Here is a 16,347-nt window from a genome sequence, read left to right on the forward strand (position 1 = left end):
GATTTGGTAGCAGCCTTCAATTACCTGAAAGGGGGTTCCAAAGAGGATGGAGCTAGGCTGTTCTCAGTAATGGCAGATGATAGAACAAGAAGCAATGGTCTCAAGTTGCAGTGGCAGAGGTCTAGGTTGGATATTAGGAAAAACTATTTAACTACGAGGGTGGTGAAGTACTGGAATGGGTTACTTGGGGAGGTGGTGGAATCTCCATCCTTAGAGGTTTTTAAAGCTTTTAGTTGGGGTTGGTCCTGCTTTGAGCAGGGGGTTGGACTAGATAACCTCCTGAGGTCTCTTCCTAACCCTAATCGTCTATGATTGTATGATTTCATCTCTGCCTCAGTTTCCCCATTATCCTCAGGGGAATAATGATATTGACCTACTCTGTAAAGCATTTTGAGATCTACAGGTATAAGAGCTATACAAGAGCTAGGTATTATTACTATGGGCTATACATTAATATAAAACATTGCAGGTCTATTTAATATCATTGTTCTAATAGGGGCTGCTCCTACTCACATTCTAGTTAATGGTAAAACTCTTGTTGATCTCAGCGGTGCAAGATAAGCATGTCATGTGTATTTACCAAATATTATTGTAATTTTCCTTTTCTTTCTTTAGGGATAAAATATAACATGGGACCCCAACAACCCAAAAAAGTAAGTTCTTCAGAAAAAATATGCAAGAAAATAGAGCAAGACATATTTGCAATACAGACTGTGGGATGAGGGGGAGAAGGCTCAGAGAAAACCATTTGACTGGAAGTAAAAGTATCAAACAGGAATGAAGCATTAAAGCTTTTCTCTGGAGTGCAAATTTTTTTTTATTACAATACGAATTTGGTAAGCTATGAAAATTTAGTTTTATGGTTGTTTGCTAGACTAGATATTCCTAAAAGATACTGTAAACTTGAAATATATTTGCATATTCATATTTGGTATAAAATTTTATAGCTTAAAAGAATTGGTTGAGTATCACAGAGAATATTAGAAAGAAAAATACTGGTATTATTGTGCCACCTAGTGGCTGCTAAGTCATTCAAAGTAGCTGTGATTATATCTCATTTACTTCTTTAAAGTTTAAGGGATGAATGCGAGTACTTGAAAGAATGCTAGAATTTACCAGCTATTTATCCAAATTCCAGGGGGAACTTAGTGAGATGTAGTTCATATCGCTCCATCTCTGCAGGTTCAACTTACCTTTCAAATGGCAGTGAATAGGAATTTTATCCACAGAGGACATTCAAATTATGACATTTGCTTATGGTAGAAATGCTAGTTTTAGATTCATCAGCAGCAATGTGGGGTGTTGGGAGGGGTTTTTTTGGAGGGGGGGACGGGGAGGGGGACTGTACCCTAGCATGGAATAAGTATGAATTATCAAATATAAGTCTGATTTCTTCATATGATTTCCACGTCACTCAGTAAAGAGCAATATATAGTAAATAGAATAAAACAGCTGGCCATTTACATATATACACAAGATGACCGAAATATACATTTGATGCATTTAAATCAGGGTAAGCTTCTCAACAGAATAGCAATCAAATACTTGCATAGTCCCATCAGTTTAGGATATACCCAGGCAACTATACATGGGAGTACCAAAATGAGTTGGTTTCTAAGTCAGCCTATATCACATGGTAATAGTAATAGCAAGACAGTAGTAAAAACTTAACACAAGTCATTCCAAAAAAAAGTACAACTTTTTCTGAACAGTTACAGAAGGAAGCAAGTGTAAAGAACATCTTATTCTGTTTGGGTCTTAGTCAGCGTATTGTATACAGAGAAGTGAAGTGACAACCCAGACACTGTTCCACCTCACCCTTGTTCCTCTATTATGCACTGCCGCTTTTATAATTGGTTTAATACTGATTAGTTCTATTTTATTTCTGAACACAACTTAATAGGTTACTAGCACAATTTGGATTTTTGCTCATTACTTTTTTATGATGAATATTGAATCAACTTTTTCCAGAAAAAAGAGAAAAAGAAAAATCCATTCTCCTTTGAAGAAGGAACTTGACAAGATATAGAAAATCAGTAGTGATGCCACATGGGGATGTAGCCTGAGTTGCAGCTTCCCCTTTGTAACTGAGTGGCAGGAAAGGCTTGTTGTTATTCTTTGACAGCCTAATCTAAAGCCCTGTGAAGATTTCTATTGGGCCACAGAGAGGCTAATCTAACTCTCATTGAAGTCAACTGCATGTTTCTTCGTTGCCTTCAAGGGGATTGGATCAAGCCCAAACTGCAGATTCCTGCCTGTTCTCTCAGATGAGCAGAGGAAGAGTTGTGACATCACTATGATAATCCGTAAAGAAGAAAGAGAATACTCATTGCAAATCTAAAGCTGCTTTTTTAAGTTTTGGGACATCTTTAACATCATCAGGGAGCAGGTGAAAGGCAAATATAGAAGAGTTTGTGATTTGCATCACAGTTTACCTCTAATTCTTAAAGTATTTTCGGATAAGTATTCACCAATTGAACAGCTAAATCTGCATATTCCCTGCCCTCCCATTCCTTCCTCCATCTGAACTATATCATCTTTGGAAAACCACATCTAGAATAAACCAGTTAAAGAAAATTTTAGTCAAAGCAGAAGACATAGCTTTTCGGTGATAATGCAAACATATTAATTAATACATACAATTTGCCCATAACCTCACCTCGGTGAGATAGGAAAATGGTCAACAAGAGTCACAGGCAGAGCTAGAATAAAAATTCAGGCGTTTCAGCCTCCCAGACCCACATTAAATCCACAACAATCAGAGGCAGTATGATGGTTAGATAACGTCTATCAGGGATGGTCTAGACAGTATTTGGTCCTGCCACGAGGGCAGGGAACTGGACTCGATGACCTCTCAAGGTCCCTTCCAGTCCTAGAGTCTGTGAATCTATGTAATCTATCTTTCCCCTTCTAAATTTAGGACCATTTTGACCTGTACAAGCTGCTATTAGAGATCTCTGTACAAAGGCTTATTTGAAAATGGCAACAACAGGTGGAACTTTCCACTGTGGGTATAATAGCTGCCTTACCTCCATTGGCTTGCCAGCATTTTTGGCTACTGTCTTTGCTTTGCAACAACTTCACCATTTTTCACTTCAAATATCCAGATCCAAATGGAAAGATTCCCATTGACTTCATTGGCCTTTGGATTGGGGCCATAACGAGAGTTATAACGTTCATTTTTTAATAAACATTCACTAATGAACAAACAAGTCAAAGTGAGGAAGTGTGGGATTCTCCTTCTTCCTCACATGCCTAGTGCGTGAAATCATTTAAAGGTGACATTATTTCAAGCCTCCATTAACAGCTATAATAAAAAGTAGTATTTTATGCTGAATAATGATTGCTTGCCAGAACTGTAACCTATCTGGGTCATCATTTTCAGGCTCACCTGGATAATCTATGTTGTGTTCCTCCTGTAATATGTATATGCAGCAAGATCTTGCGGAGTGCAAGGAATGGCAAAATTGCTGCAGAGTGAGAATGTGTATAAGATGCCATCTCCCAGAACATGTTCTAAGGCAGATGGCTCATTTTCTAAGGGCTAGAGCATCATGCTCTAGCTAGTAACTGGAAAATGACTTCTCCTAGAGTGACATTCACCCCCATGCAGGTAGCCTGTACTAGTCATTGCCCTACTTAAGCCTTCAAAACAAGGCTGATGTGGAACTTGAATGATGCAGCATCTCTTTACGGGAGCAAATTTCACCCCTAGAGATACAGACAGAAATTTAGTTTAGGAATGTCAAAATGGTAGGAAGGAACTTAATTTGCCTAGGCTGGGGACTAGAAGGGAATTAACCAGTGCAGCCTACTTAGAAAGACTAAGCAAGAGTATAACAAGGGGGTCACCCACAGTCTGTTGTGTATGGAAGATGAATGGATTGAACCTACCAAGGACTCTGCATTCGTCCATTCTCCTCCCCAAACTCCCTATGTCTGCATTGCAGCTCGGGCAGACAGACTTGTGTTGCAGGGCTTGAGATGATGTGGATGTTATGGCTCAGGCTCTGATGCCTACGGGATCAATGGGCTAGCTTCAGAGCTCCAATGTCTACACTGCTACTTTGAACATGCTTTGCCTCACCATCACTGTCTGTCAGGGGCACGCGCAGAAATTTAAATGTTACGGCTTTTGGAGGGGCGCGGTTCTGTGCCCCCACAGCAGCCCAGGGGCCAGAGGAGATTACTCTCCCCGCCACAGCCCCAGGGTCAGAGGACTGGGGCTGTCTAGCTGGACTGGGAGATTCACTCCCAGCTGCAGTGTAGTCGTACGGCCTATTTCAGGGACCATCCTCCCTCATGCCAAGGGCTCTGCCCCATTCCCACATACCATTGTCCCCCACTCCCCTTCCCCCATGGCAGGGACTCTGTGTGCACCTACATATCTCTGTTCCTCCTCCCTGAGGCTCTGGTTTCCCCTTCCTCTCCCCTCCTCAGTCCCTGCTTTGCCCCTACCCCCAAACCCCCATTTAGCCCCAGGTCCCTGCCCCTCCTATCCCTCTGATACTTGCTGCTTCCCTCCTACCCTCATTCAGGGCTCCTGCCCACACCTGCATCCCTGTTGTTCAGTGCTTACAGTGGTCTGAAAAAAAGTGTGGGAGTGGCAGCTTTGATGAGACAATGCTTACCGTGTGCCCCTCAGAGACTCAGCTTGATTTTTACATGGAGGGGCATGCAACCCCCTCAGTGCACATGAGCACACACTGACTTTAAGCACTGCAGCTTCCCTGATAAACCCTCCCTGTGTTCTCATGCAACAAGTTAAGGTAGCAGCAAGGGGGCAGACCGATTCCTCTGCCTGCAGCACCATGCAGTCTGAAGGCCTGGATATTCCTGTGAATCAGGCTTTTCTGGTATTTCAGTTTGCACACAAAATCAATAGGCTTGTGCCCATGATGCCTAGAACATTCCCTGCAATTTTGGAATTGCTATGCTGCATTCCAAAGTTATCACACCAGACAGAGAAACAGCAACACATTCAGTGTTCGTTCTTGCTTCATATAGCTAATTAATTCCTCCACCTGCCCCTCCATTTCCAATATGAGTACAAGAGTTATTCATGCTAGTTCAGAGATGGATCCACACCAGAATCCTGGCTACAGACAGCCCTCAAACTATGAGAACATTCCATCTGCCAGCTCAGGCTCACCTCTAGCTTTGATGTCTATGTAAACACACCTACAACAGAAAGAGAAGAAAATGGAAAAGTCTAGTGCAGGAGCAGAGTCTCAGACACGCTGCAATACACATTTTATAATTTAGCTGAACTGAGAGTCAATGAATAGATCTGCCATTAAACTGTACACGTTATCAATAGTGATAAATACTATCTCATTTCTTGGGTCTTTTCTTCCAGCAGGACTGCACTTCTAGCAACAATCAGGATGTAAGAACAAGAAAAAATTCTGCGGAGGCATTAGCAATGGGAAACCAGAGAAGTTCATTATACCCACCTGTGAATGCACCTACTAAGCTTCAAAGTACAGAAAGAAAACAAAATATAATGTTTGTGATGAAAGACCATCAAAAAAAAGATGCAGAAATTAATCCTATTGGGCTCCACAAACGGCGAAGGAGATTTATAATTAAGAAGAGCCCTATACTGATTGCTATGAACAGTTCTTCTCTCAACCTGCCTATGCTTAAATCTGAGGACAGAAACAACAACAATTGGAAAAGTCTTTATCAGATCCAAAGAGAAAGAAAGAGAATAATGAGAGATACTTGTTCCAAATACAAGAGTAATAACAGAAGAATAATCACTCCTTATCACGTTTCCAGAATATTTGTAGAGGATAAATATAGAATTCTATACTGTGAAGTTCCAAAAGCTGGCTGTTCTAACTGGAAACGAGTGCTCATGGTTCTCAATGGGTTGGCTTCTTCCACAAAAGATATACAGCACAACACAGTGCATTATGGAAATTATTTAAAAAGGCTGGATGGGTTTGATCGCAAAGGGATTTATCACAGGCTCAACACTTACACCAAGATGCTTTTCATTCGCGAACCCTTTGAAAAGTTGGTATCCGCATTTCGGGACAAGTTTGAGCATCCGAACAATTACTACCACCCTGTTTTTGGAAAAGCTATTATTTCGAGATACCGTGTGAATGCCTCTAAAGAAGCATTAAGGACAGGTTCCGGAGTCAAATTTAAAGAGTTCATTCAATATCTTCTAGATGTACATAGGCCAGTGGGCATGGACATTCACTGGGATCACGTCAACAGGCTTTGCAGCCCATGTTTAATAGACTATGACTTTGTAGGGAAATTTGAAAGCATGGAAGAAGATGCAAATTTTTTCCTGCATTTAATTGGTGCGCCACAAAATTTAACTTTCCCTAGGTTTAAAGACAGACATTCCAATGAAGAACGAACCACCACTAAAATTACACAGAGCTATTTTGCACAGCTTTCCCCTGCTCAAAGACAACACAGTTATGATTTTTATTATATGGATTATTTGATGTTTAACTATTCAAAACCTTTTGAAGATTTGTATTAGAAAGTAAGAGACACTTCTATTTCATATCAGCTGAATTACATAATAGATACAGGCTTTGGTACACCAATACTCTAGAAGCACATCACTCTCATATTTTCTAAGAATAATCAGTGGATTCATGTGACAGTATAACTCATAGCTTTTCATGTACAAAATCTCATTTTAGAAAATTTACCATAAATAAAAAAAATTGACTTTTACGTTTGGCCTGAAATATCAAAGAAAAAATGGGAACTACAAAGTCCTTATGCCTCCATGTGGTGTCTCCTAGATGTTACCGTCTGTTTAGCAAAGGGTCAGTTAAAGAGCATTTCCACAGCAGCAAAAAATAAGTAAGAGCATAAATGATTTACAATTAGTGACGTTTACATCTGCTCAACTTCCTCCTTTAAATCATAATTTTTCTACCGTTTCTCCATGTGATAACAATATACATCAAAGCTCCTAAATAAAGCACATGATTTTACATTCTGGTGGTTATTTGTGTTTGCATTGGAGGGCGGCAAGAAGAGTGGGTGAAGAGGTGAGGAAAGCAGCTGAAATCCTGTGGTGGATCCAATGGTCTATTAAATTCCTAGCTGTTATGATGAGCTCTTTAAAATACCATAAGAAAAAAAGTGCTGTTTCATTAACAGCTTTACAGTTCCTTGCAATCCGCAATGCATCCAACCATACACCAGGAAGGCCTTATAAATTTGAAGCTGGACACAGAGTTCTAATTACTTTCTGTGATTACCAAATTAATTAGAATAAGAGAAAATGTATTACAATTACAGTACAATGTTCAAACATGTTCTAGTGAAAACATTAATACTTAATGATCATGTGAGTGCAGTGTTAAAGCAGATGTTGCAATTCAGAGAGTGAGGATGTATTGTCTCCCTTCCATATTCCCCTTATGCCACATTGATCTTCAAGAAGATAAAATGCATAAAGATGTAAATGTTCTCTTGCATGTTATTAAGATTCTTTTATTCCTTTGCATTAACAAATCTTTAATTTAATCTGTATAGTCACCAGGAATATCAAATGTTTCCTTAAAGTGGCAAATAAATGTAAATTCAACTTCCTGCCCATCAGGGTACTTTTTATCGCTACAAACAATCAGGATTTATTTTGGTTAAAAGCAGATTTCAGTTCACAGCAACAAGCAGAGCATATTTGTTTGTGGTTTCATTTTGTTCATCATTTTCTATATTTAACAGTAGTTTTGCTATATTTTCTCTCAAGTAGAAACTTCCATGAGGTTCAAATGTTGGAGAGTTACAACAGCAGCAGAACATCCATGTTAACTTTATATAAACTATTGCTGTCTATGTGTGGCCAATTAACCAGCTGTACTGGTTTTGAGGTCAATGCTATTTTCAGTTAGGTGAGCACATCAGTCTCCATTAGTCAATCCAAAAATTGTAAGCCTCAGTTACAACTCAGGTTCTAGGTTCTGTACAAACATTGGATAATGCAGACCTCAAGAAGAGCTCTGTGTAAACTTGAAAGCTTGCATCTCTCACCAGCAGAAGTTGCTCAGATAAAAGGATTACCTCATCCACTGTCTCTCTCTAACAAACCTAGTATAAGACATTCTTTGCTCCAAAGAGCTTACAGTTTTAGGACTCAATCCTTCAAATATTTACATACATGCATATTTTTACACACTACAACTATTTCCATTAGAGTCCCACTAAAATCATCGTATTTTAACTCTATCTTAATTTTTTTTAACAAAAGGACAAATATGAATATAATATTTTATATAACGCATGATTTCTAAAATGTCTGCCATTAAAAACAGAATATACTTTAAAGAAGTTCCTTGAATGTTTTTCACTCAGAAAAAGTTTTACAAGTATGTGTGTGTTTAGCATCTATTGACAGAGCCTTGCAAATCTGCGTATACCCTTTTTATATCTGCGGACCACAGACTGGATGCAGAAACAAATTTTGTATACACACATTGAATACCCTATTGAAGTCAATGGGAAAATCAGGATTGAAGATCAGGTTTTTAAAAGTTAAACACGTTCTTAAGTGTTTTGCTGGATCTGGGCTAAAGTGTTCAGTACATTGCAGGACTGAGCACAGATAGAGGTGTTTTATGCAGTGGATCCTACAAAAGTCTATGCATGTAAATTCCCGAATTTAAAATAAGAGACACTGCAAGTTTTGGTCTAGGCAATAGTAATTTAGGCAACAATGTAGCTGAAAATGTTGTTCTTCATTATTAGTCCATGCAAAAAAAAATAGTGTCTCTCTAATCAACATGATCAGGTTTGGCTATAGCTAGAGGAAATCTGGAGGAGTGATAAGGTCTGAGCTCATTTTCTCTAAATGGATGTAATTTACTCATTTTGGATTTGACCCTGCAAGCTGCCGAAAGAATCACAAAGAACCAGAGCACTCGTGTGATTGCCGCCCCTCCAGATACACTTCTGCATAGTGCTGAACCCTACCCACTTACCTGGATGGGAGCACGTTCTCACTGAGAGAAGCAATGGGCTTGTAGCTTCATTCAACACAGTTATACCAGTATAGCTTATTCCGCTTCCCATATGGGGAGACGTTGTATTGTTATAAGGGTCTTATTCCGGTATAATTGCATCCAGACTGGGGGTAGGTGGGGGGTGTTGTACCGACTTTACTATACCAGTATAGCTAGATTGGTACAATTTTGGGGTGTAGACAAGACCTGAGAGAATAGAGACCTGGGCATTCTTACCTTAGAGCAACACTTGGTAAAACTTTCTCTGGCCTCAAGGGAAGGCAGCATTTGCTGCTGTGCTGATTTGGGTCTCGTGAAGGGACCTTCAAGAACTGCTATTTATATACCAGTAGAATTGGTCAAAAAATTAAAATCTATTTTATGAAAAACTTCTAAATTTTGGAGTTGGTTATATTTTGAAGCATACAAGGTGGACCCATTTATCATGTAAAAAGTTATACCTTTTACTAGTATCCCCTCCCACCCATTCCCCTCCCTCACCTCCACCAAAAAAACCATTAACCATTTGAACAACAGGGGCGGGGGTTGTGAAAAATGTTGTTTAAAAACAAGAGGCCATTCAAGGAAAAATTCTTCATTCAAAAAAAATGTACCTGCTGTACACAGCACCAACTGATATAATTAATATGATATTTCAAGAATGGTGTCTCCCCATAGTGTGGAATCTGCTATATATTAGATGGCTGGTTTGTTTTAATATAGGTTCATTAGCTGTGGGTGGTTTGTTGGTTGGGGCTTCTTACTTCTAACTGACCATAAAAAGTGTGGTGGGAGAGTGTTTTAATGGGCAAGGAAATATACATACACATATACATACCAAGAAAAGAGGGGACGGGGAACTGTATGAAGAAATGGAGAAAGCTGATTGGCCAAAGCCAATAAGGGGTGGAACCAAGGAAATATAAAACCGATCGGCCAGCCTTAGCTCTCACCCCAGTGAAAGAGACCAATGAATTTGATCCAGATCAGAAGCTCAGTCTGATGTAGGAGTATATTTGGTCGACATTTTTGACCAAAATAAATGTACCTGCTGGAAAATGTGGTTTCACGTAAATTAAAGTGTTTCATGAGAACATCAATTTTAACTATTGTTTATTTTTCAGTTGGGTGATTTGAAATGAAAAATTCCACTTTGACATGTCAAAATCTTCTTATGAAAAAATGTTAAAGTTTTCATTTCCAATTCAAACTTTCAGAATTTTTCATTTTGAAAAAATATTTCCAATATTGCAGCTTTTTCTCCTGATTGAGAATGAAAAGTAATTTTGAAGTGTCAACATTTCCGTCAAAAGAAAATCCCTTTTTTTTTTAATGTCTCTAGTTAGGAATTCAGCCAAGATGAAGATCTAGTGCTACTTATATCGCCACTTAAAGGCTTTTGCCAGATGGTTTCTTGCCCTTAAAAGGTGCATTTTATAAAGCTGCATTCTCAAAGTTTGGTAGTAAAAGCTGTAATTTAGTAGCCCTTGACAATCTTTCTGTACTATTTAGTGGGTAATTTACCAGCAATGTATATAAATTAAGCATTTCTGAAATATTTTAAGATTTGCTGAATCTCAAACTCATTATAAAATGTATAAGACAAGTTCTGTTCCCTTGGAAAAGTGCGTGTTTGAGAAACAATATAATGAAATGATGTAATGTACTACTTTGGTTTTGCTGAATCAAAAATGCATGTTTAATAAAGTTGGCCCTATGGCTCATTGTAATTTATAAAAATGTAGAAATATTGTAATCTAGCAATATAAACAAAGGTACAAACAAGAGAAATGGTGGGGGAGGGAGCTTGCTTATCTTTTTAAATGCTTATGGTCTTTTGTAATTAGCATCATTTCTAGGCTCCTAGCAAACTCTGTTCTCCTATATGTCTGTACAGTGCATACCAGTTTTGAGACATTATTATTTATCATCAGCAATGTGCTCAGCCCAACACAATATGCAAAAAGTAAAGATAGTCCCTTCCTGTCCTAAAGAGCTTACTGTCTAAAGATAGGAAATCCACACGAGGAGATAACTTTTTTTTTGTCATTTTGTTTATTTCCTCCCATTTTGATGTAAGTCATTTTTCAAAGGCCCAATGGAGGTTTTTAAGAGGGATCTGAATGAAGAGAAGGTAATAAAAGCTACATTCAGATCTCTCCCTCAGACACCTTAATGTTTTCTTTAAAATAAAAATGAGTAAAAATGACAACAACAACATGGAAGAGTGTCTATTGAAATAAAAGTATTAAAAGTCTTCACCTTTAAGGCTTCTTCTTTGTTGATACTCCAATTATACCTAACTAGTCAAGACAGACCTATAGTGTTTAATGAACTGCCTTTCATGTTTTCAATATCTATTCCCACGTATAGCTATGTACACACACAGCACGCCTGCATCCAACGCTGGAATCTCTTTTGCTAGTTTTACACTGATGTAACTAACTGTAATGGAGTTGGTGATTTACAAGTGTGTATACACATTGTTCACTCTATGGATATTTATAATAGATGTATGCATGTATGGTACACATGATAAAGCCTGCACAAAGGACTGCCTCCACCATGCGTACACTATAAATAGAGATCAATATTCAATATCAGCATTCACAGATGCTCCAGAAAAAAGTCTTCCTTTCGGTAACTTTATTAATTATCTTTGGGAGAATACTTAAGTCAGCTCTACAATAATTTGAGGTTTTTTTCTTGGTTATTCATTCATATTTATTGTGTAGCGATAGCTCAAAGCATGCCCTTACTTGCCATGTTATCCTAAGGTATTATGCCAAATCTTACAGGCTCTTTTTTTTCTATCATTATTATTCTTTTATGCAATTTGCTTGGAGTCATTTTTTTCCTTCCCCCCAAAACCAACCAATTGCATAGGTACAGGGACAGAATTTTGTTGGCCACATGGAAAAGAGGTATAACTAAATAAAGGAATAACACAAATCCTAACCTGGCCTCTACACTTTATATTCCACCAATATCAAGGCAGTAACATTTGCAGGCAGCCACAGAAGTTTATTTCCACAGCACAGTGTGGGAGACAAGTAACGGCACAGTTTGTTCATGTTCATATTGCATTAAGAGATTATTTTTGTGTTGATGATGCTATTTGTGGTGACTTCAAAGCTGTGGCCTGCACACACTTGAACAAGGGCTCAGTAAGTGTCTCATGCTGCATATGGCAAGATGCATACAATTCGTTTTCTTCCCTAAGGGGGAGCTATAGGTGAAGAAGGTCCCTTAACTCTTATCCATTAGGTTAAAGCAACTGAGCCTAGTAAATAAATATTTCTGTACCTTGAACAAACTCCAAGGCTGTACTTTAAGGAGGATGTATCGAAACTCAAGCATAAGAAACAATCAGAATTTGTTCATATTGGCTCCCACAAGTATGAGTGAGGAGATCTGGTCTAATGTTTAGAATGGACACTCAAGCCAGGCCTATTCCTAGCTCTGTCTGCTGAGTGACCTCCAGTAAATCATGTTAGGCCAAAGTTTTCCAGAGTGGCCAGAGATTCTGGGTGCCTCTGTTTTTGAGTTTCCAGCCTGAGACACATTGGGCCCGAATTTCTGAAGTGCCAAGCACTCACTTCTCCCACTGATCTGGCCTAGACCTCATGGATTCCATATTTTCAAAGACCAGCAGCAGTTTGACCTCCATGCTTGAGTTTATCCCCTGAAGTGACCCAAGGGGCAGCTTAATTTGCCAAGTTCTTTCAAGGATTTTAAAACGAGAAACTAGGTCAGTGCCAAGTGTTATAGAAAGCAACAACATTGATAGGGAAGACGGTCACGGTCATATTTGAAGCTGACAGTCCATCTGGATAATCAACGCAGTGAAGAAATATTCTCTTCTCAAAATCAAGTTTAAGCATATCAGCTGCCTCATAAATGCAAGTCACATAAATTGCACCTGCTGCTGTTGGGGTCAATCTGATGGGAGCAGTTCTTCAGAAATGTTTTGTGAATTGGCTATAAGAACACCAGCTAATTAGTTAAAAAAAATCTTTTGAAGCCCAGTGTGTGCATACAGCTGCTACTGGAAAATTAACACAGACGATAACTATATATGCAGCCAATACCTCCTGCATAGCCTGATCTTTGACAACATTACCCAAGAAGACTTTATATTACAGTGATGTGTTTAATTAATTTTATCCAGTGGAACAGACAAATAAGCTCTTCCTTATGCATCTGCCACCCATTTCCATTCGTGCTATTGACTCTCTTCTTGAGCACTTAAATTGAACAAATTTGTCCCTAATGTAATTCCATTAAATTCATACCACATAAAAGCAACCCATCTTTGATGTTTGGGTTCCTCTCTGTTCTGATTCTACCACTGCAGGAGTCCTGGACTGCTTTCCATACTCAGCTACATAGGATTCCCTTTCACAAGTGATTAGTGATATTTTCTGTTGATATCCCAATTGTGCAAGGACTTAGAGTGAATGTGTCAAGATATGAAATTAGAGATGAGCCTGAACAGACAAGTTCTGATCCACAGCCAAATTTTTCCAGAGTTTATGGCTGCTCTGATCTGGATTTTTCCAGACCCATCCCTACTTGGGGCATGAAGATTCTGTTTTCTCTTCCCTCCCATACACACCCAAACACATGCAATGGCAGAGGGTGTTAAGATGAATTTCTAGTAGTTGAAGCATCAGCATATGAAGCAATGACACAAGACTACACTGTCACGGCCTGCACCAATCCATGCCGCACTAATGGAGTCTGCTTCTTAGCTAACAAATGAATTGTCCAGGCTACTGTTCACCTTCAGTTTTATGAATTTAATATATGATCAAAAAATAATGTTGCCATTGTTTTAAGTGTGCACTCAAGGACATTTAGTCTATGTAACCTATCCAGCTACCATGATGTAGCCACACAAAGAACTCCCGTGAATATCAGCGTACTTACACATACAAGTCAAATACTGATGAAGACCATGAAGGGCACCATAGTAGATGGCTTGTATGATGATAATGGTCAGAACAAATTGTAGGCTTAATTCTGCAGTCTTTGAGCAACTCTTACCAAAGAGTGTCACTGCAGTCAATCACAAATGAATGTTTTATTTAGTCTTTAGGGCATGGTACTAGGCATCAGACCTCCTAGGCTCCACTGAATCGCTATGGGACCTTGGACACAATGTGCTTGAGTCCCCCATCTGCAGTATGGGGAGAATACGTCCATCCTTCACAGAGCTATGGTAAGGCTTAAATAGTGTTTTTAAAGTGCTGTGCATTTCAACAGTGCTTTTCATCTGATGATCTCAAAGTATTATTCATCCCCAGTAATACATAAGGACAGATAAAAGGGGTTTCGCTTTTATTGAAACTTTTTTTCAGTGAGAGCTTACTTTTCCCTTTTAGAAAAAGGACACAGAGCAATGCCAAACACAAAGCACCACTGTTAGTCACCATGACCTCACCAGTCTTTGAGCAATGGAAAGAAGACATGGAGGAGCAAGAGGCATGATATTTATATAGCCTAGTGCTAGATTTCTGCATTGAAATCCATATAGACAAATCCTGCCAAAATGACAGTGCACTCAAGGTGATATTCTCTCTATAAATCATGCACACTGTGACCATTTCAAGTAGGGTGGAAAATTTTGCAGACATAATATGAGCTGTATTATGAATTTGACAGTTTATCCATATTTGTCTCTGCAACAAAGCAGGGCTTTTTTAATTATCTGAAATATGTTTGAGATCATTAGCTCATCCCATAGAAAACTGAATGCCAGGTGTATATTGTACTCCACCGCAGCATGGAGCAGCAGATGTTAGTCAAAAAAGTGTTTTATCTTTGGAGTTCTTTCAAAATAAGTTTAAAACCAACTAACACTACCTCGATCACTAATCTTTTTTAAAATCAACACTCAGGAATCAATAGAAAAGCTTGACAAATCTGGGCAAGTACGCAGATCAGGAAGAACCATGAACCAACTGGAGCAGAAAGTGAATTGATTTTAACAGAGCTATAAGTATACAGGATAATATGCACCATCCTGAGACTCTGTAGATCTGATTACAAGGGGAGAAAAACTGCTCTGTGGATAACTCTAAGTGAAATTTAGAATCTAATTAGGAACACAATTATTGTACATTTAAATTTCAGCATGACTGCTACAGATGACAAATGTCAGCAATAGATTGATGACACCTTGCTATATATCTTCTTTTCATCAAAAGAGACACAGCCATCACCCAGTTTGCCTGGATATTAAAAGAAATAAGTACCTGGATGAAATGCAATTGGTTCAAGCTTATTTACCCTCTATAAGACAGAGGTGAACTTGGTAGGAAGTGGAAAGTACTCAGATGAACTGGCAGAGACCATAAATATTTCCTGTTGAGAGTTTGTGTCCAGTTGCTAGTGGTTTGCAGTTTGTTTAACCTATCTCAGGAACCCAGTAGTAATTGTGGCCAAAAATGCACTCTTCCATCTTTGATCATTAAGAAAACTTAAAGAAAGAAAAATTAAATGTCACCGAACGGTTGTACAAACAGAAATGACAATTAATTAACTAATTTTTTTCTAAACAGGTTCAGTTAAATTGGTGCAACTCCCTTGCCTGGACATTCAAATTCAGTCTAAGAGTGTCTTGTATTGATTTAGCTTACTTCAGTAACAAGCTGATTTAAAAACTAAATTGGTGCCATTTAGTGCAACTAAAGAGACCCCCTCACTCACCCATGCTGCATTTTCAGATCCATCTTCTACAGGGTTGTTTTGCACACAAAGTGATGCCAGGCAATATTTGTTTTCTACCCAATGACTCAATATACGATGCCTACCACTGTAGTGCATATTTTTCCTTTCACTAGGAACTCTTTTTCGCTGGCATAGACCCCTCTAAACTAGAAAAATACCCTGTTAGCAAACTCATTTATCCACATTTGTCTCTGCAAAAAGACAGTTTAACACCATTACAGATGTTAGTTGGTCACGGTCAACCCTAGGACTCTACGTCAAGGTTTAAATTAAAAGGTTACCAGTGCACTGTTTAGTGCTCTGTGAAGCACATGATATGGTCTCCAGTAGTTTACTAATGCCCCTTCTGCCATGCTTTATCCTTTAATCACCAAGAGGTATGCTGACCGTTTTAAGATCAAGAAGCAGATCAGCAAGTTCAAAGTGCACTACATGATTTGCCCCAGCCATGGACTGAGTTTTTCACTCTAGCTTTTAGTGAAGAAAGAGTGTATGCTGACTAGCAGGAAGATATTTCTCAGCTGAGGAATAGTTGCCAAGGGATGGGGTGCAAGCAGCATTGCTAAAGTAATTTGAAAAGAGACAGGCCAAGCAACAGAGAACATGCTACAAGGCAGTTCAG

General features: G+C 38.8%; 2 protein-coding genes across 8 annotated transcripts in view; one reads left to right on the forward strand and one right to left on the reverse strand.

Moving 5' to 3' along the window:
* Positions 1-7,679, forward strand: part of CHST8 (carbohydrate sulfotransferase 8) — a 211,585-nt gene extending 203,906 nt beyond the window's left edge. For 2 of the 4 annotated variants that reach the window (XM_044987334.1, XM_044987333.1), the window contains 2 exons: positions 616-653; positions 5,360-7,679. In XM_044987334.1, coding sequence (XP_044843269.1) covers positions 630-653; positions 5,360-6,511 — 1,176 coding nt within the window. In that variant the 5' untranslated portion in view covers positions 616-629 and the 3' untranslated portion in view covers positions 6,512-7,679. Of the gene's footprint in view, positions 1-615; positions 654-704; positions 837-5,359 lie in introns of those variants that run through there. The other 2 variants (XM_044987336.1, XM_044987335.1) reach the window with 2 other exon arrangements.
* LOC123349360 overlaps positions 1-16,347 on the reverse strand; it is a 336,086-nt gene that overhangs the window by 289,110 nt on the left and 30,629 nt on the right. The window lies entirely within an intron of this gene.

This window comes from Mauremys mutica, chromosome 14, assembly GCF_020497125.1.
Source record: "Mauremys mutica isolate MM-2020 ecotype Southern chromosome 14, ASM2049712v1, whole genome shotgun sequence".
Classification (NCBI taxonomy): Eukaryota; Metazoa; Chordata; order Testudines; family Geoemydidae; genus Mauremys; species Mauremys mutica.